General features: G+C 42.2%; 1 protein-coding gene across 1 annotated transcript in view; it reads left to right on the top strand.

Annotated features, from left to right (window-relative positions):
- The window catches only part of LOC310997496 (polypeptide N-acetylgalactosaminyltransferase 10-like), a gene marked incomplete at both ends in the record, with an annotated part of 76,702 nt that overhangs the window by 41,974 nt on the left and 13,375 nt on the right, over positions 1 to 21,353 (top strand). The window contains 3 exons of the mRNA XM_083987206.1: positions 8,773 to 8,958; positions 10,970 to 11,153; positions 18,265 to 18,382. Of these exons, the coding sequence (XP_083843332.1) occupies positions 8,773 to 8,958; positions 10,970 to 11,153; positions 18,265 to 18,382 (488 nt within the window). The remainder of the gene's footprint in view (positions 1 to 8,772; positions 8,959 to 10,969; positions 11,154 to 18,264; positions 18,383 to 21,353) is intronic.

The following is a 21,353-nucleotide window of genomic DNA, read 5'->3' as shown; positions in this document are numbered from 1 at the left end:
GTTTATAAGACCACTCCTTAAGTGTACCAATTGCATCAACTGCATTGACATCATCGCTATAATAGGAGCTATACAGTGTTCTTAAAGGTAGCCAACGTTAGTATTAGATGCTGCTCAAGTCCACAAGAAACGATGCAGCATCAGACTTTGTCTCTCAAAGAGCCATCTCCTCAGCTGTTTATTTCCATCACTTCTTAGTTAGCATGCTTACTGATGATACCGAGTCACTTTTGGCTGACCTGAGGAATTAGCACTGTCTAAAGGCTGTACTTTCACCTCGTCTTGTAAACACAAGGATGGCTGAAACTCTTTGCAATACTGATCAGTAAACAGCTGGTGATGTCTATCATTGGCTATATAGCAATACTTAAAAGCTCTACAAATAGAACAAATAAACAGCCAATCAAAAAAAATAAACAGCCAATCAAAGAGACACACCATAAAACTTTTTTTTGTTCAAATCAGTTAACATTGACAGAGGAGATGATCATTACATCATATCAAACACAAAATAACCGGACTCATAAACAATCAACAATATAGTGATTATTTAGCTCCTCAATGAGCCTGAACATGGCTAGTTGTCTGATTTCTCTGAGGAGTATCAGTGGTTAGAATCAAATGATTTATCCTCTGGGGAGCTGGATGCCCTTGAGAGGCATTTGGACAAAAATGTATATTAGGAACTTTAAGGTTGTAGATGGACGCTGGAGAAAAGATCATAAAACATCTCAAATGTAAAGGGTTCTTCCTCTGGGGAGCAATTACATGCTAATTTAATTGAATGGTTATCAGTCCAAAAGATTTTTGAAACTTTGCATGTTGAAGATTTGTGCTGGAAGGTGGCCCCCAGTACTTAATGAACTGATTAGATTTCAGGACAGTGTTATTAATGATTGAGTTGCTGTGGCTGGTTGAGGAAGCTGCTGTCGGCAGCTACTTTGAACAGTCTTATCAACACGAGCAGCTTCACCATCTGCATGATGGAGAGGTGAGGAGAGGAAGCAGCGCTGATGAGGAGATAGGAGACGATGTGTGGGACAGGCAGGAATGGAGGGAGGGAGGGAGGGAGAAAGAGAAAGAGCGAGAGGCAGCGACGCATGAGCACTGAACAAAGTTGGGCATGTTCATCCATTCATGTCGGCGCGCGTGTCTGTTTGTGTATGTGGCTGAGGGTGTGGGGAGATAATGGGGTAATGGCGCTCAGTGAAGTGTGACGGAGAGACGAGGGAGAGAGTGATATGAAGAGGGAGGTTGAGAGGGAGACAGACGGCAGAGGACAAAAGGAGCTAATTGAGTGTTGCCATTTAGCGATGTAGAGCCATCAGTGGGAGCTGATCGATTCAAACGTCTCTGTGAAGAGGAGAAGACCACATGAGTCACGTTTGCTGTGTGAGGACAAAGTATAGATGTCATTTACTGTAGCGTCTGTGATGCGTAATTGGCCTTATCATTAAGTTATAACACAAAAAAGATGGTGCAGAGGTTCACCTGAAAGAGACTTTGAACAGAGTTGATATTCCCTCCATTATCTACCACTGGCATCTCTGCTTCAGTGTTTTTATATGGCCGACACACATACAGATGTGGATAGGATCAAGGTGCAGGGGCGGGGAGTAGTTTGAGCTGTGCTGACAACAGACCGAAGAAATGATTTCCATTCACAACATAAAGTATTTGTTTTTCAAAATGCAAGATGCACAAGATGAAAAAAAAAACCCAGAGGTTAATGAGGAGGTTATCTTCACACATTAATTGTGTGAAATACTGTATATCTGCAGTGCAGATACAGTATATTCCCATCGAGAGTTTCTGAGCAAGCCTCAGATTTCTAACCAGTCAGAGAAAGCTAATGTCAGTGGTGGGAGCTTACGATTATCAATCAATACATCATGCACACATCTCCAGGCTTCACTTTTGCTGACTCACAGTTTAGCAAGGTCCTGATTTCTACATGAACTGAGACAATCAGTGTGTTTACATGCACTACTGTTGTGAAGCATGTGCACATACATTGCCCAGTTTCAGTCAGATTAAGGCATATACATGCAGAAGAAAACCTTTTTCCAATTGCATTATCTGGATCCGGATCTGGAGAAGTCCAGTTTTAGTCGGACTAATGCGTTTACGTATATTATATATATTATATTATATAGTCAGATTATGGCCATAATTGTTTCAACTGTCAGTGAACACAACGGGATTGGAGATGCCACACAGATTGACAGTTCGGTTGTAAACAAGCACAGGACAAGTTGTATTCAACAGTTTACCTACAGTAAAGGACAGAAATTTGCTGAACAATGATACACCAAACTGTAAAATAAAAAACGAATTCCTCCTCTACAATTCACTGTCGTGTTTGCTTTTTTTTTTCCTCTCCCATTTTCTGCTCATGCATATTAAATAAATCTGCAGTTTTAGAAACGGCTTATATTTAGAAAATGAACAAACAACAGGGATTCAATAATCCCTGTACTAGTCTGAGCCCCGGAGTACTGATGTGTACTAAAACTTGGCAGAGATCTACCAGTAGATGAGGGTGTGACGCTGCACCTGAGAATGGAGCTAAAATTAGGGCGGCAGAGTAGAGAGATATTCAGGGGCAGCAACTCCAGGGTTTTCAGGTAAAAGTATGACAGTTGGCACTTTTAAGGTACATGGGATAAAATATGTTCAGCAGACATGAGAGGAGGTGGAGGAATCAACATCTGTCTCCAGAGACGGTCGTCCATTTCCCCACGTTCGCTGCACGCTATGTAAACAAAATACGAGATAAAAACAAGATATGCAAATAAGCCAAAGTATGCCATCATAAGTGTGTTGTACGTGTCGCTATAACCTAGTTGTACTTCCTGTCAGTGCAACAAACACTGACCTACAACGTGTTCAGTCGCTTCCTCCAGAGTCAGTGTTTTAACGACAGCAGCAAAAATTCAAAATGCGGCACAGAAAAAAAAAAAAGACAGTGTAATGGAGTTCACAAGGGCATTGGAATATTTTTGCTGAGGGAATAAGTGAGAAGCTCGGGGTCTTTGGTGATGTGGAGCCTCTGGGGATTAATCCAGCACCCTGGAAACAGAGCTCAGCCGGCCGTGTTGAATCCACTGTGTCTCAGAGCTAATTGAATTTTTATAAAAGGCGTCAGGGAGGACATTGATGGTGGTAGTTGTGGGCAGAAACAAGTGTGTGTGTGTACAGTTTGAGGTACTCATTCATTAATTCATAATGTACTTACATGATGTGTTGTAATTTTTGAAAAAAATATAGGCATTTATACTCAAATCTGAAGAAACTCACTTTTATTTATAGATTTAGATCGGCCAAAATATGTCAATCATTGATAAGCAACAACAGAACCAGGGATTACATTTAACAAACTGTTTTTGTCATTGAAGCAGTGCAGTTCATAGGTCAGAGTTCATAGTTCTTTTTTGCTTTTTGGTTGCTTTCTCTGGCCATGTGCATTTGTTTTCAACGAAGCCGGGGAGAAGGCAAGCCGTGGTGCGATCAAGCGAACAAGATGGGTAATGTTAACAAGGGATTACCGATTCCCCTGTGTGTTTGTGTCGTAGTGCCGTAAAGCAGTCCATGTTTCCCATGAGATGAGATCTAGGACACCGGGTCAGAGGCGCTGATTTTGCAAGGGTAGTTTTCGGCCAGATGCTACTGTAGGTGGAAAAATTCTTGCATATTTCGTCTTTAAATTGATGTGTGATTACCCAATTCAAACAAGCACATCTTGTGTCTTTAGATAGAACAGCTGGAATGAAGTGACTGGATGTTGTTATAGGCCCATAGAACCATTTAGAGACAATGTGGAGCTGGATGGTATGTGTTAAGGTGGACTGGCCACCGGGGGGACCAAGAGTTTTTCTAGATGTGCCTTGATTGACTGGCCCATAATGCTGTGCGATTACATGGCCAAAGTTTCACATATCTCTACCTTACAGCCAGTTAACGTTGGTCTACGTCCAGGACATCTCTTTGCCCCGCTCCACCCCTGTTTGTGTCTGACTTTGATATCTGACACAAAGATTTATGTCTTGTCTCCGACCATCATTTATCATTAGGATAATCTTCCTCAGACTTAAACCAAGTTTCCCAAACCTTCCCAATCCTTAACTATAACAGTGGCAGATCAGAAGAAACCACCTGAAATGATTTACTGTCATACGGTTTTGATTTGTGCATTCTTGACACACACATGATGTCTTCACTGAGCTAAGTCGTATGCTTTAAAGAGGATATGTCACAACACAGTACATCTCTAACTGACATGCTATGAGGGACATTTTCCAAGTGAGACGTTTGGGATGTAGTGCAAAATCAGACGTGACTAACTGCCCCTGTAATTGCTTCGCTGTTGGTTTGAGTCATCGAAGTGAAACAAGCGCAACACATATACATTTTATCAATGACATTTTAAATGCACACAGACGCTTTGACAAGAGCCCGAGGCCAAGTGCCGCGCCTTTCATCTGCTAACAGCTAATTCATGTTTGAGTGTGGCCCCTTGTGAGGAGATGAAAGAGGGAGGGGGGGGGGGGGGGGGGTGTCCGGGCAGTTTGACAACGGTCCACAGGAGAAATAAAATGAGTGGCAGGCTGAAGGGAGGTGCGTGGGGAGGAGGGCAAACAGAGAGGGATGGATGGAGATGGATTGTAAAGAGGGAGATCAGGTGCTGAATAAGTGGCCTGGATTTCTTTCACCAACCTGGTGCGTGAGTAATTCATCCCTCCGCTCCTTGCTGTGAAATGACCCCGACATCCATGACACCTCAGCCCCCCAATCTCCTCTGCTTCACGTTCTAATAAAGACTAATGTGTTTGCCGACACCAGCTCGCTCTCATTAGCGTGATTAATTGCCTCCTTGCTTTCGGTAAACAGTATGAGCTGTATTCCAATTTATTCAGGGAAAATTAACCAATCATAATTAAATACTCTGATCTTCCTCTCCCTTACCTCTCCCCATACAAGTTCTCTTCACATGCGGGGCAAATGCACGTTGATTAATTTCACCCGGCTTCTTGTCATTAGCGGGATGATGTAAGCGTGAGCCTTCGCAAAGAGCCGGAGTCAGCCTCGTTATGGTCAGTTGTTAATGGGCTGATTTATTGCCGAGACACACACGCAGGACAGTTTGCCTTTTCCTCGCAGTCTGACGCTGACCTCACACAGCACCTCCTGCCCTTGTTGCAATGTCACACTTTACAGCGGTGTAGGTCATCAGCTGTGCGGCGCAATAAATGCAGCAATGGAAAATAAATACGGCTGACCTTCACCGGGGGTAACAGAGAGGATGGACGAAAGTGGGGACGGAGAGAGTGGGAGGTGGAGGTTGGTTTTTTGATGGAGTGATAAAGAGAGAGACAGCAAGAGATAAGAAAACAGAGTCACAGCTGTTAACGGCATCACACAGACACACAGCTTCGAGGGATTATAGGTTGAGGAGAGAGTGTGGTTACAGTTCCACAACTGATCCCACAGTGGGCAATGTGACTGGGGGGCGTTGTTGTGTAACATCTGAACTGAGATGAGCAGCTTTGTATCTCTGCAAACCATCCCATCTAATCGAGAAGAAATGGCAGAAAGGGCACCTTTTGTTTTCCGAGTCATATCAAACCAGAATATTGAACATCAATCAGAAACTATTAAAAAAAACATCTGGTTAGTTTCAGAAAATGCTGCTTCAGCTTTTACTTCTAGATCAGTGAATCAGTAAATTTATGTCTGAACATTCATTGCTGTACTGCAACAACTGACACTTTCATCCACGCTCACACACAGGCACAGTTCACACTTCATACTAACCAGTGATCAATCACCGTGTTCAGCGCTGAGTGCGTCTGTTCACACTGATTTCAAATACATCTCCTTCGACCAACTGCGATCAGATCTCACTCCCTGCTTTATGTTCAATTGTTGTGTGTTGATTTTAGTCAGCTGCCTGATGGCTCTGTTGTGTGCTTGTTTTTCATAATGAAACTGGAGCAGAGGACGTCAGTAAAGTGGACGGCTCTTTACTGTGGCCATGGCGAACATCAGCATTAACAGCAATTTAATGTCCAGAGTTTAAGCAATTGTTGCGTGCACTGCACAATACAAGATAATAGCTATAATAGAGTTGCAGTGTGTTTTCTCTGCATAATCTGACAAATTCCTCACATATGCACGATGGCTGTGCAGTTATATGTACTTATAAAATCATCATTCAGAGGAAAACTTAGAAACATCAATATCTTTATTTTAATGTCTCTCACACACTCTGTCGTCTCTGTCATGGTAATGAAATGCTGCTGCTTCGTCACTGGACTTAGAACATGCAGAGAGTAACTGACAGAGCGACTGTCTTATATGGAAAGTGGCTAAGGTTTGTATGTTGTGAAGGTTTGGAGCTTTAAAGGTTTGTGGATTTAAAGGTTTCTCTGAAAACTCATGGATTTGTCATCTGTTTTGGGGGCGGCAGTGGCTCAGGTGGTAGAGCGGGTCGTTCAGTGATCAGAGGGTTGGCGGTTTGAATCCCGCTCTGTCCCGGTTGCTGCCGTAGTGTCCTTGGGCAAGACACCTTACCCACCTTGCTCCTGATGGGTCGTGGTTCGCGCCTTGCATGGCAGCTTCCGCCATCAGTGTGTGAATGTGTGTGTGAATGGGTGAATGTGATGTACTGTAAAGCGCTTTGGGTATCGTACAGGTTTAGTAAAGCGCTATATAAATACAAGACCATTTACCATTTACCATTTATCTGTAGGTTGTTTTTTTGCTTTTGCTTTAAAAAGCCTCTTGATGACGTGAAAATATTTGCACCGCATCATTCTGGAAGAGCAACAGACAGTAAAGTCAAGCTTTTGCCTGACCAATAGTGTAACATTATTCACTCACTCAGTCCAGACAGAAAACCCCATTGACCATTAAGAGTTTTTTCTCCCCTCCCTGCCACAGTCTGCATGTACATATAAAAGAACGTTCTCACAGCCTCTAAAAATCTTCTGAAGATGTTACCATGCGACCAGGGATGTGGATGAAGGATAATTTATTGTGTGTCCAGTCTATCAATTGCTACCAAATATCACACTTGTCTGAAAATATTTTCTCGTATGAAGCTTTTCATCCACAAACACAGTGCCACTGAATTTTTACTCTACAAACCTGCCACAGGAGAAAAAAATATATACAGTGGCAAAAAAGTATGTGATCTCTTTGGAATTTCCTAATCCTTGCTTTAACACTCCACAACACTAACAGGAAAATGTTTTGTGGACTGATGAAACTAAGATTTATTTTTTTCTATTTGTTTATTTTTTGTACGTATGGTGTAAAAATGGCACTGCATACCAGCATGTTGGCATCATCTCAAAGGTGAAGTACGGTGGAGGAAGGAAGCATCATGGTTTGGGGCTTTGCTTTGCTGCCTCAGGGCCTGGACAGCTTGCCAGACAGATAGTTGTAGCTGCTTACCACCACCGGTGTGAATGTGGTATCAGGTATAGATTAAAAAAAGCACTATATAAATGTAAACCCTTATTATTATTATTATTATTATTATTATTATTATTATTATTATTATTATTATTATTATTATTATTATTATTATTATTATTATTATTATTATTCACTAGCTGAAACTCAGTAGAAGTTGTGTGATGCAGCAGGACAATGACCCTAAACATTGAAGTAAATCTACTATCTAGATAATCTAGTAGTTTCAAAAAAGAAAATCCACCTTTCGGAGAGGCCCAGTGAGAGGCCAGACCTGAATCCAGTAGGGATGCTATGGAATGACCTCAAGAGAGCCATTCACACCAGACATCCTGCCTGCAGCATTTGTTGTTGGGTATCTGTGGAGGATGGTTATTTATTCGAAGGAACAGCATATTATATAGTAAGTCCATGTATAATCAGCTGGCTTTGAGTCTAAAATATGTCTGAACAAGGAGATTTGGCTTTGTTTGATCCACTCTGTTTGTTTCTGTTTGATGCCTTTTATTCATTTCAAAACATTTTGTTCTACATCAGTTAAGTAACTGTCTCTCCAACAGTTTGTCAGCCTAATTTATCACCAGTGCAGTTTAATGTTCTGTCTGTAATGTCTTTGTTCAAGATGTGAAACTCCCACAGGCAGAAAACTGCAGGGAAGTGATTTGTTTCCTCTTTGTCAGTATAGAGGAGAGTTGTGATGTTGAGGAGTCCAGGGAACTGTACAACTTCTTGTTGTTGAAAAAAGTCCACCCCACGCACACCCTCCACCCTGAATCTGTCCTTCACTTCTACTGCACCAACCATCCATCCATTCTCTTAAACCACTTATCTGCAGGTGGGGGGTGGTGGTGGGGGGGCAAGCTGGACTGTTGTGCTGCAGTAACCACTGCAATGTAACCTCTGTGCTGTCAGTGCAGCCACACACAGATGTATGAGGGACTGATCACAGATTTAAGAGATGTGTTGCCTTGAATTCTGGATTAACACTGACATTCCCGAGGGTATCTGCTTTACCCACACTGCTACAATAAAACATCTTTGATGGAAAGGTTTTTTTTATTATTATATTTTTAAGGAACCTTGGGATATTTTATGTCTTTATTAGACATTTTTTGAAATATTTGTATTGCTCTTAAGTTGAAATATCATCTGTCTCTAGCGAGTAAGTTTGTTAATGGTCCAGATCACGGTCATAGTATGTAAACTGTTAACCTGATGAACCAGTGATATCACAAGAGGTGGGTACACTATGATCTTTAATGCATCTTCTCCCCTGCCCTCCCCTCTCTGCAGAACACCTAAAGGTGCCACTGGAGGAGTACATGACACGGATGCCGAAGGTTCACATCCTGAGGACCAAGAAGAGGGAGGGGCTGATCAGGACTCGCCTGTTGGGAGCCGCCGCCGCTAAAGGAGAAGTCATCACCTTCCTGGACTCGCACTGTGAGGCCAACGTCAACTGGCTGCCTCCACTGCTGGGTGAGGGATACACACGGACACACCATGGACACACCACACACACTTAGGTCACATTTTTTTTGCTAATGTAATACATTTTCTATCCTTCAACATAACACTAACAAGTTATAGCAAAATGCAAAGTGTTCATGTTCTCACTCAATATCAGACATTTTCAGAAATTTCAAGCATTTCCTTTTTTTCATCAAAAATGTCCTTGCATACAAAATAATTGTCAAGTTTCCAAAAAGGTTCTAACTTTAGAAACATCCTCACTTTACAAAAAAATGTCTTCTCTTTTCCGATATTGACTCACATTTCCAAAGTGTCCTTTTCCATCAAAACAATGTCCTTGATTTGTAAAATGTTCTCATTTTGTGAAAATGTCCTGACACTCATGGTCATCTCACAGATTTAACTTGACTGGAGACTGATGTCTGCTCCGCTTGTGCTGCTGTCAGACTGCTTTAAGAAACACAGAACCACACTGTCATGCATAGAAATACAATTAAACACTCACAGTTGTGCGTACACAGACACACACACATATCCTTACCATGAGGCTGAGTGCCTCCTTTTCTAGCTGATGGTCATACTCATCTGCAATCTAATTTTCTAAATTACCCTTTTTCCTATTAAGGATTCTTATTGAGCTCTATGTCTCAGCGTGGCGCCGTCCTGCCACAGAACTATTTCACAACAAACATTATTACCTTAATGTCAGCCTGTTTACATCATGTGTGTTGAGTAGGACACGTGCATGAGGGAGTAACATGAACAGGTGGTCACAGTGTTTATTACAGTCTGCTGCCACACTTGAACTACAGTAATAATCATGGAGAGACAGTGTGATCTAATGATGAATGGCACTGTAATAACAATATATTATCGCCAATGTCCATGTGTAGTCTGATTATAAAGCAGGTCTATATTCTAATTTAATATGGTTAAACTATTAAAGCCTCAGTCAACAGAGAAATGCTAATGCCTGTATTCAGAAACTGAGCCTTAAAACCAGCTGTCCATAGCAGTCACCAAGCCCTGTCCGCCTGGACCCACCATGCAACATTTGCAGGATTTGGTGTCTCTGAATGTCTCTTTATTTGTACTGGATCACCTAGAAAACAGCCAGTCAGTCAGAGGAGAGATTCAGATCCCGGTGATGAGCTCAGGCTTGGCTTCCTTCAAGGAATGAATTAACATTAACAGATATTAAGCTGCACTTGAATCTGAAAACCAATTAAGCTTGTGAGCAGGGTTGAGCTGCATTACTTTTTAAATAGCAATGAAGTGCCTGATTTTTTCCACTGTTACCAAAATAATGTATGCTTTTATTCAGTGAATTCAGAATCTCTCTCTAAAAAAACTAACAAAAAACTCTTTTCAGATCAGAAAAACATTGTCTGTACAATATTATTTGAACAAAAGCACAACTTTGCCCAAGTAAAACCTGGTACAAGTAGATGATGAATCTGACCAAACGCTTGCTGCACCAGATTTTTAGTTTATTTAGACTCTTAAACACAGCTCAGAAAAACCTACATCTTTGTGCCGTATTTAATGGCTTTATCTGATTCTGTTCTTGTCCGTATCAGCTCCACAGACCAGGAGATATTCTGCTGCCCTGTAAAAATACACATTTCAAATGTTTTGGATGATGAGCAGTGGAGATTATGGCAGGAGCTTCTACATCAGTTTCTTATCCCTTGTCAAGCTCCTTTTTTTCTGAGTGGCCCATGTCAACAGATTGGAGACCTCTTCTCAGTACTGGCTGATTTGTGTCAGTAATGGTCGATTTGAGTCTGACGTCAAGAGCTCAGCAGGAAAGGCAGAATAAACACACATGTACACATGAGTATTTCCTCTGACCTCTTCCTTTCCTGCTGTAGCTGTGGGACACACTGCTGCAATATACAAACACAAACATAAACCCTGAAGCAATATACAGTATAAATAATGTGTTTGCTGAGATGCCTTTTTTTTAATTGTGTGAAATACCAACCATCTTTCTCCCTCTTTCTGTGTCTCTCAGACCAAATCGCCCAGAACAGGAAGACCATTGTCTGTCCAATGATTGACGTGATCGACCACGACAACTTTGGCTATGACACACAGGCGGGAGACGCCATGCGAGGAGCGTTTGACTGGGAAATGTATTACAAACGGATCCCCATCCCGCCGGAGCTGCTGAGCGACGACCCCAGTGAACCCTTTGAGTGAGTGACAAACATGCCACATGGAAACAAAAAGCCAAATCTTTGCTTGGTACAGTTGACTGACACTTTTCCATGCTGCTTTTCTCCACCAATACAGAATTAACATTTTCAAGACTTCACACAAACTGACTGTTGAGCGACTTATCGTCATAATATAACACTTTTGTTTTGGGTGAAAGCAGATGACAGTTGTCAAAGCCCAGTTAATGATGGTATCTTTGTCTTCATGTTCCTCTAGCAGGCTTTAATTTAGCATCATCTCCCACTCAGCCTAGATGATCTGTTAAAAGCCACTTTTTCATAATAATCACATCGTTTTCTTGACAGGATGCTACACTAGTTTTATCATACGATTTTACTCAAATGAAGTTGGACATACATTTTTGATTTTAGAAATCAAGTTGCTTAATTCCAAGTAAACCTACGATGTAAAACCAAGCTCAGGATTTATGTCTCCACTGTTCAGGTCGATCATTAGCCACAGTGCGCACAGTCGCACACTGTACATGTAATAAGAGGCTGTCGGCCTCTGCGGACCGGCTGTAGGCAATTGTCGATAAAGATCAATTTTAAAGCGCTAGAATTGTTGCTAGGCAATGACAGAAGAAACTCTTTTAAAAAAAGAGGCCACAGCTGTTGTTACAGCAACACCAACCTGGCCTCCATGTTTTCCATACGGCGTTTGACAAAAATGCTCTGAATCGACGCATGGCTCTGCTTCAATTGTGTTTGAGGCTGGATGTCGACTGACTAATATTTCTGACAGAAATTCATCTGACTCTGATTGATCCTCACTACCTGACTCTAAAGTTAGCTTTGAAGCTCAAAAGATTTAAAATGTCATAGCGAGCGGAAGCGGAAGTGAAGCTCGTAATGGGACCTCAATTCGGAATGTAAGTGAACGTGAGTCAAAATGTTATTTTGTGACCTGATTGAATTTCGTCATGACAAAAATATATGACCGTAACGTATTTAAAACATTACGTTTCATGCCAAAAAATCAGCAGTTTGTCGTAAAATGGCAACGGAAGAATGTATTTTGTGTGAAAACCGTTCGACGGACTATAGATCGGGTGTCCCACAAAAAATATGTCACCAACTGACATGGGAAAGGGCGGCATGTGGTGTGTAACGTCACCTACGTGACCTGTAGTCTTTCTGGTTACGGATTTTTCGGAATTCTTTTTTACAATAGTTTTACAACAAACGCAATGTTTTAAACAGGTAGAGGTCATATTTTTTTCTCATGGCACAATTCAATTGGATCACAAAATAAAATTTTGACTCCCGTTCACTTACATGGAGATTTTTTCCGACTTGAGGTCCCATGACGACCGTTACTTCCTGCTTCCGCTTAGGCTCTCTATGGTCATTGTTTAGCCTACTCAGCTGGCTGAAGTTCAGGGCAGCATTATTTTTGTTCTGTGGCATCTTCCACTTCCATCATGCAGCGTTGTGTAACAAACTTCATTTGACGCCCTGAGCGCACCTGTATAACTTATACATGTATATAACAGTAGGTCCTACTGTCCTACTGTTTACATTTCTGTTGCTGTGACAGGAGATAAAAGATGACAGTAGTGGTAGTTTGACAGACCACTGTGCAGTGTCTGGTAGACCTTTAATCTGCTCTCTCATACTGCACTTCCTGGGTTGTATTTCATCACCAATACAGTCCCTTGCGCTGTTGTATCACAGGGATGTTGGATCTTCACTTAACAAGCCAACTGGAGTCTGTCTGGCAAAAAAAAACCTCCCTAACAACCCTCTGCACATAGACTCGCTCCCTCAGCTCACTAAGATTGGTGTTTCAGATATGTGTAGGAGGTGCAGACAGACTCAAAGCCAGTGTTTCATTACTTCTCAGAGTCCTGTAGGGTGGAAAGCCAGGTGCTCGTATACTGTATACCAGGGCTGAACAGTGGAATATCTCTCCCACCCCCCACCCATCCTCCTCCCAAGCAGCCACTTCACCAGTTCACTGCAGTGCTCCTCTATCTGTAGACACTGTATCAACACATGAATTAAACATTGTGGTCAGTGGTTCTCCCATTTACAGTCACACTGTTGCACAACAGCAAACATGGAAACACCTTCAAAAAAAAAGAAGGGGGCAAAATGCGTAGTTTCTCTATCAGTATTTGCATACAGCAGTTTCAAGCCACCTCAGCAGGAACAGGAGGCTTTTTTTTTTTAATGAGTCAAAGACTTGCACATTAAAAAGAAAAAAAAAATCACAGTTTGAAAGCAACCTATTAAAACCTCAATTTCTCAGCCACTGAAGCAGATAGAAACATAAAATAACTGTCTGAGACTTTTGACTTGAATTGTAAAGCACTGGCTTCTCTTTGAGGATTGGCCATGGTCATAAACACGATGACATTTTTTTTCTTACATGTTTCAAATGTACTGTATGTATTTTATACCTTCAACCGCTCCACAGTCTGAGAAATTAAGGTTTTAGTGGCAGCACTGAATCTAGCCCACCGAGCCGAGACACTGGCTCCTCCCCGTCCTCCTGCGACATGTTTCACCCTGAGCCTTGATAAACTGGTTTGCCGCTTGGCAGGTTTAAGTCAGTGTCTGTATCTACTTCAATATCGCTCCCCCTGCTGAAGTGGTCAGCCTTTGACTGGACCACCACTTTAGAAAACATTTTCGCAGCTACATTTTTATATGCACTTAAAAAAATAAAAAATAAAAACCCTGGAACTAAATTTAGTTCCTGGTTCCGGCGGTCTTGCCAAGAACCAATCAGAAACTGAGAATTTAAACTCACTTCTGTTTCAATCAAACTTTCTTACACATACTACTATACTCTCACACACACACTACTATACCTTTTACACACACTATTATACTCATACACACACACACTAGTACTCTCTCACATAGTGGTGTGTGTATGAGTAATAGTGTGTGAGAGAGCAAATATAAATTATTTCCTAAACGGCCTCTCATAGTTTCCAGCGGACACATGCATGGTGGTGAAGGGTGAGGAGTGCCATCATGGACGAAATTTTGATTTTAGAAGTGGGGGGGACATATTTTAATAAAACCCAAACTCTTTCAGTTTCTTACAGTTTTCACCGATTTGCGCCGGCATTATTGGGCTTATGCGCTCTCTCTCCCCCTCTCTCTCTCTCTCTCTCTCTCTCTGTGTGTGTGTGTGTGTGTGTGATTGTGTGTGTGTGTGCGTGCGTGCGTGCGTGCGTGCGTGCGTGTTAATGTGTATCTCTGTGTGTACACGTGCGCAGGCTGCGCAGATGCACACTCACGTCCACACTTCACACACGCACGGTGCAGAAATTATTTTCCAGACTGGACAGACTAGTTGTAGAAGAGGTGTAGCCTACATTCAGGGGGGAAATATCAATATGATATCAAAAGAAAACGAAATTCGTTTTATAAAGCTAGTATTTAGGAGCAAACTAGTGTAAAAACAGAGTCGCTGTGCTCTTCATGTAAAGCGCCGACGTGAGCGCACGCGGGGGGGGGGGGGGGGGGGGGGGCAATCCTGCGTCGGTATGATGGGCAGCTCCACCTGACATATCAAACAAAGATCACTAAGGACTATGGATGTTGCCGTAAAAGAGAGAGAGAGAAAAAAAGGTTGTTTATACGGTGGAAACCTGGCTTTACAGGCGGGGGCGGGGTTCCTACGGTATGCCCCCCCCCCTGCCTCGCGGAGGCTGCGGGGCGCAGCCTACTTCATGGCCCAGAGTAGCTGTTAAAAGACTACGACAAATGTAACACCTATACAGCTCTAATTAACGCTTTATTACAGTTTGTCCAATGAACGACTCATGGCGGTTATAGGTATATAGTGTGCAATGGCGGTGCTAGTGTTAATACAGTGTAACATTGTTTGTGGACGGTAAAAACAGCGGGGGACAAAAACGGCGTTTTGAAAAAGTGGGGGGGACATGTCCCCTGCGTCCCCCCCTAAAATTACGTCCGTGAGTGCCATGAAGGTGCACCACCTTTCTCTCTCTCTCTTATGGCTCTCATCACTTGTCTCACGTGTCCCATGGAAACATTTTGTTGTGTTGTTTGAATTTACAGCTGCATATATTTTTTAATTTTAATTTCTTTCGTAATTTCCAGTGCTTCGAGCTCTCAGGACCACCTGAGGGCCACTTATTGCCTCTACTGTCCCTTGTTGGGAGTGGAGGAAGTCATATCTGTGTATCATGTACAGTAAGATAAATATAGTTAAAGTGTGGAATTTGTTTTTATCCATACACAATGGACCATTATATAATATCTGTGTGTAATTACGGCTGAGCAGAGGATTGTATTTTCAGTCTTAAGTAACGCAGCACACTCAAAACATGAAATTTCCATAGCTGGTTTCTCCATCTACTCCTCTGCTTCACTATGTCTCAGCGGTAATTAAGTCTATTCCCCCACAACGCTTCAAACTGATCCTCCGTGCTCAACTTCATACTAATATGAATTTGGACTAATGTTTTCCGAACAGCGGGATGTTATTCCAGGCAAACGCTCCGGTATCATCTGAGCACAGCTGCTTCACAGTTAAAGCCTTTCAGCACCCTGTCCTCACCAGACATGTTTCACTCTCCCATCTCCTGCTTCCGTCATCAGTATAATTAATTACATTTTTAATCAGTACAGCTGATTATACGGAACTGTTTGACACACGGATCAGTCTATGTTCGTCACAGTAATTGACTGTATGCTGGACTGTGAGCTGCTTCTCGGCTCTTTTGAGTCTTTTGAGTGCACAGCAACACTGGCCAAAGGATCCAGAGTAAACAGGGACCTAAGTCTGCAGCTGTTGTTATGCAGGAAAAACAAACACAGCATGAATCACTGGAGGAAATCGTATGACTTTGTGAGGAATGCTAACTCACTGCTGGATAAAAAGTTGGTGTAAATCTATGTTTGTGGCCAAAAGTATGTGGACGGTATAGTCAAAAGTCAGTTATATCATTGACCATGGGTTGTCTCCACATTTGTGGAAACCTTTTGTGTTTGACGAGCCCTTCTTTCGACATGATGACAAATCCAGGTTTATAACTGGTTTTGGACGGTCTGGTGTGGAAGAACTTGGTTAGCTCTGGCCTCAACTCGGTGAGAGGCAGCTGGAAAAGGAGATGGTTGATTAGCATCATCTAATTAATGTAATGTAACTGTGTCACCTCCTTGGCCCTGTAAGTGACCAGCAGCAGGTTTGAGTCTGTTCTGTCCAGTGAGAGAGTGAACATGATCACAGTATTTCCTCTTGTTAGTGAAATAAATATTCAGGAAAACTTTACTTCAATTTTACTTACCATTGATTCCCATCTAGTTTCACTCCTGCAATGCTGCTGAAAAGAGGAACTTGAGTTGATTAGATATGATTCTTGTTTTCTATTGATGTTATGTTTTGGCATGAACAAGCAGTCAGGGACACGCCCTCTCAAGAGATGTATGTATGTAAAGTGTATGCGCCCAGAACCTCTCTTGTGATTGGCTGACAGTTTCCTGACTTGTCCCATAAAAAAGATTTCAAGTAAAACACCCACTGAAACCAAATCCTGCAAAAGTTATGGTGGGTTCAGGTGGGTGGGGCTTGGTTAGTTTCAAAATGCAGGCTGTGTAATTCTCTGTGAGGGGAGGCGTTCACAATTCAGAACCAAGACCTGACATATGATTAAAGAAGACATGGGAATCTACCTTTAGACTTCATGGAGATACGATATAAACATCTATCGTTATACAATGTGGGATCATTAAAAAAGGAGACTGAAAAGACAAACAGATGTTTTTGTGATCACTGTTGATTCCTCTTTGCCAGACTTGGAGAAGAGAAACAGACTGGGCTGTTACCACCATGGGACTTGTTGAGTGAAGCTCCAGAGTGTCTCTGACTGCTGACAGTAGCTGCCCGGTGTCTTTTTAATTGATCCTCCTAATGTACGACTTCGGTCAGAGCAGACTGCCTGCTGGCTGGTTGCCTCACACTTCTACCCTGATGAAAAGCTAGTAACTATGACAACCAGGTGTACCTGCAAGTGTGTTGCGAAATGTCTGCACTGAGAAAGATCATAATTGCTCCGGGGAATGAAAAGATGTGAAAGATGTCCTTGAGTTTCGATAGATTTTAAAGATTAAAGTTACATTAAGAATCAGTGTTGAGAAAGTTGTGTGTGTGTGTGTGTGTGTGTTTGGAGAGGGGGTTAAGGTGCATGGTGGAGGAAGCTGGAGCAGTTAAGGATTGCATCTAGCTGAAAAAGTTCTCCACAAGGAAGCAAATGTGTAGTGTGTGTGTGTGTGTGTGTGTGTGTGTGTGTGTGTGTGTGTGTGTGTGTGTGTGTGTGTTTGCAGCTGCTACCCCACTCTCTCTGCCCAGGTGTGAAGCTGCTACGATCAAGTGCAGCGGCAACACAACAGCTAACAAGCCCTGCATTCAGCAGCTCAGCGCCTGTCACAGCAGACATTGCCGTGTTGGGGGTTAATTGCTTCTGCATTGTTCAGAGCAGCGTCATTATCTGGAGAGAAATAGCAGGCTACTGCTGCCATTGTTGTTCTACTCAACAGCTGTAGTGGACGTGGTGGAGACACGGGAGTCACAGAAAAGAGCACGTGTACATTATTGCCACATACCGGCAGCATGATTTACCTCCCTGTATGTTCAGTGGGTTTCAAACTTGTTACCTGAACTGCTAATTATCCTATTGCCATTCAAGCTGCAGGGGAGGAAACAGAGATGTGACATATGTACCCCCATTAAGCAGGATGACCTGCAGGCGCTTTTTTTTTAACAGGAAATTCTTAGATATGTTTAACTTAGATCTTTCAAAGAGTTATGATCGTGTCTTTGTTAAATTCCTCTAGTAATACGCCAAATATATTTCGGCTAAAAATCTAATTTAACAACTTTTATATTAAAATCTTCTTCGCTTCTGTTCCTGTAAAGATTTTCTTTGTTGGAATTGTTTTTGAACAGACATGTTTTTCATCTGTTTCTATGACCAATTTGAAGTGTACTGGGAAAAAAACTAGGTAAAAAAAAAAATAATAATCATGTTTTGTATGCAAATGTGATGGTGTTTAATGAACTGCAGAAACAGTAACTGTGTGCTGTCTCTCCTGTGTCCTGCAGGTCTCCAGTGATGGCGGGTGGACTGTTCGCCGTGGACAGGAAGTGGTTCTGGGAGCTGGGAGGATACGACACGGGTCTGGAGATCTGGGGAGGAGAGCAGTACGAGATCTCCTTCAAGGTGAAAATATAATTTTTTATTTCATGCAGCTTTAGCATTTGAAGCTGCTCCAGACACATGAGGTTTCTGTCTCTCTTTGTATTAACTCACCGTCCTGTAACCACCCTCTCAGCCCTCACTGTTGCATCAGGGTCATAAACACAATGAAATATGTTCTCTTGGAAATTGCAGTTGTCCCTGGGCAATGACATAATCCTCCTCGTCTGACTCCAGGCACATCTGAGGTTTTATGCATCTGCTCCCTCAAGACTTTCATTTGTTTAAAAAGAAAAAGGAGTTTGAACATCCCACTTTATTTCTAATGCCCTCCTTCAGATTCATTGAAAGTTCCCTCTGACTTTTTCATCCACATTTGAACTCATGCCTTTTAAAAACATTTTAGATTCACATCAGAAATTGCTCTGCACCTACCTAAGACATTTTTGAAACATCACAACTTAATTTCTCAAAATCTTAAGTTGTTTTTGTGTCTGAACACAACTAAACATTGACCACAAAGGTGGCAGATTTTTTCAAATTTCAAATTGTATCCTTTAATCACATAGTTACCCATATTTAATCATGATTAACTGCAAATTAATCACAGATTTTTTGTTTGTTAAAAGAGATATTTTTCTAGTGTTTAATATTGGACAAATAAAGACATGTAATTGTATTATATATGAACCAAAAGCAATGGCAAATATTATCCTGAGTCAAGCAATGCAAATATTATCCTGAGTCAAGCAATGGGTCAGGCCAACAGAGCAGGTGTTTATACCATGTCCCAGTTCATATACAGTTAAATCATATCATTTTCAATAGTTGTTGGAAGGTAAATATTTCTGGCCATCTTGCAGCAGCAGTATCAGATCAGAAAATGCCTTTAAAAGGATATTTATGATCTTTTGACATGTAGCTATATGACATCCTTATTAGCAGTGTCGTGCATCAACAGTGACTTTCCCCCTACTGCGCCCCATGAGCAGAGTTCTGGTCTGGTTTTGGTGTTGACGAAGGTTGTTCAGCTAGTTGGCTGGTGTCACAAAAATAAAGCGTTTTGCTTCTCAAAACAAAATGCGTTCAGAAGAGTAATACATTTGCATCACAAAACCGTTGTCCATGAAAAAAGTCAGACCTCACAATCGCTATAGGCGCTATTTTCTCTCCCTTCATATCACTGCGCTCTGCAGCCTGTCGACAACTGTGCACGTTTCCATCACCTGTTTCACGGTGTTTACATGGTCTGATGACGACTGCTGCGACGCGAGAGAGTTAATGTGAGATCTAGAGCGATAAATATATTATTATACAAGAAAATATATTAAAAATGGTGCAGACGTGATTATCCAGGCAGTAACAACAAAAATCTGTCTGATTTGCTGTATATATTTCACTGTTTTCCTATCATAGACATTGCTATTAGGCAACAGGCTTCTTGCCATAGGCTTTAATGAAACAATGTCCCGATCGGCAACCAGATCCTCTATCAGGGATTGAGGACACACCAGCTGGCTACACACCAGCCACATCCACTGTGCTCTGGCTCCGCTGCACCGATTGGCAGAGATGATCAGGTGGCGGTTAGATCTTCACATGCTGAACTCTTTTTATACAAAGTGCAGCCAAACACCAGGCTGAAGAGAGAGAACTAGCAGAGGCTCCTCTGACAGCTGCAGGTGAGCTACAGGTGAACCGGCTGGAGAGTGCAGCACCTTCCTTTTCTCTTTTTTTTGGCGGCACCGTCCTTGCAGGTGATGCACATGCAGATGTCTCACCCTGATCACCCGGTCACCCTGTCTCTCACAGCTACAGCTGTGGGTCCAACTTCAGCTTGGACCACTTCTCTGTCCCTCCTTTCTCTCACTGTCCGTTGTAACGCCATCTGACAAAGTTTGGCATCTGTATATTCAGGTTCATAAAGGTATCCCTTTGGAAACGTGAACAGCTGTCGACAGGCTGCAGTGATATGAAGGGAGAGAAAATAGCGCCTATCAATTGGGAGGTCTGACTTTTTCGTGGACAACGATTTTGTGCAAATGTATTACTCTTTTGAGCGCATTTTGTTTTGAGAAGCAAAACGCTTTATTTTTGTGACCCTAGCCAACTAGCCGAACAACCTTCGTCAACACCAAAACCAGGCCGGAACTCTGCTCACAGGACGCAGTAGTGTTGATGCACGACGCTGCTAATAAGGATGTCATATAGCTACATGTCAAAAGATCCGAAATACCGCTTTAAGGGTCCATTTCGAAGAAAACATAAACTTTTCTGTTACATTTTTGCCAGTGAACACATCATCAAATAAGAGAAAAACTTCACAGTCTGGTGTTCTGGTGGTGAATACATGACCTTCGACTGGACTGCTGTAGACTGTAATGCAGAGGTCTAATCCTGCCTTAACCTTAAAATCTAAAAAGATTACCACGCACTAGAGTGTTTAAAAAGCCCTGAGCAGGAGGTGAGGATTTCTCCCATTTAAAGTTGTCAGTGTGGAAGGAATGATAGGCCATGGCTATCACCAGGCGTGACCCCGGGGCTGAGCCTGGTGTGAAAAGCTCTTATGTTTAAATACTGTTTTGAAGCTTTTCATCTTATTTAAGTAATTATTGAGATAATATCCCAAACCAAGGTTATTATTTTGGTCAAGATTATCATACAATTAAATTTTGCTATCAGCAAATGGCTTGCTGTGCCTCTTAAGTCTACTTTATACCCTCAGATATTCAATTTGGTTTCCTTTTTATTAAGATCCCCATTAGCTGATACAGCGCAGACAGCCAGTCTCCTGAGGTGAGAAGATTAACAGGCTCTCATACTAATCCTTACAACCAAACTGCTGCTGCCACAGACAGCCAGGCCCTGCTCGCATTGTGAAACACGGACGCCTCATTCAGCGGTACGGCTAATCTAAGCTCCATCCCAGTGACACTGGTATGGGAGCGCTGAGTGTTTCCAGCTCACACAGCAAGATAATGTCAGAACCTCCAGC

The sequence above is a fragment of the Trachurus trachurus genome, assembly GCF_905171665.1.
Source record: "Trachurus trachurus genome assembly, chromosome: 14".
NCBI classification, from domain to species: Eukaryota; Metazoa; Chordata; class Actinopteri; order Carangiformes; family Carangidae; genus Trachurus; species Trachurus trachurus.
Note: the sequence above shows the minus strand (reverse complement) of the source record. Positions and strands in the feature narration are given on the sequence as shown.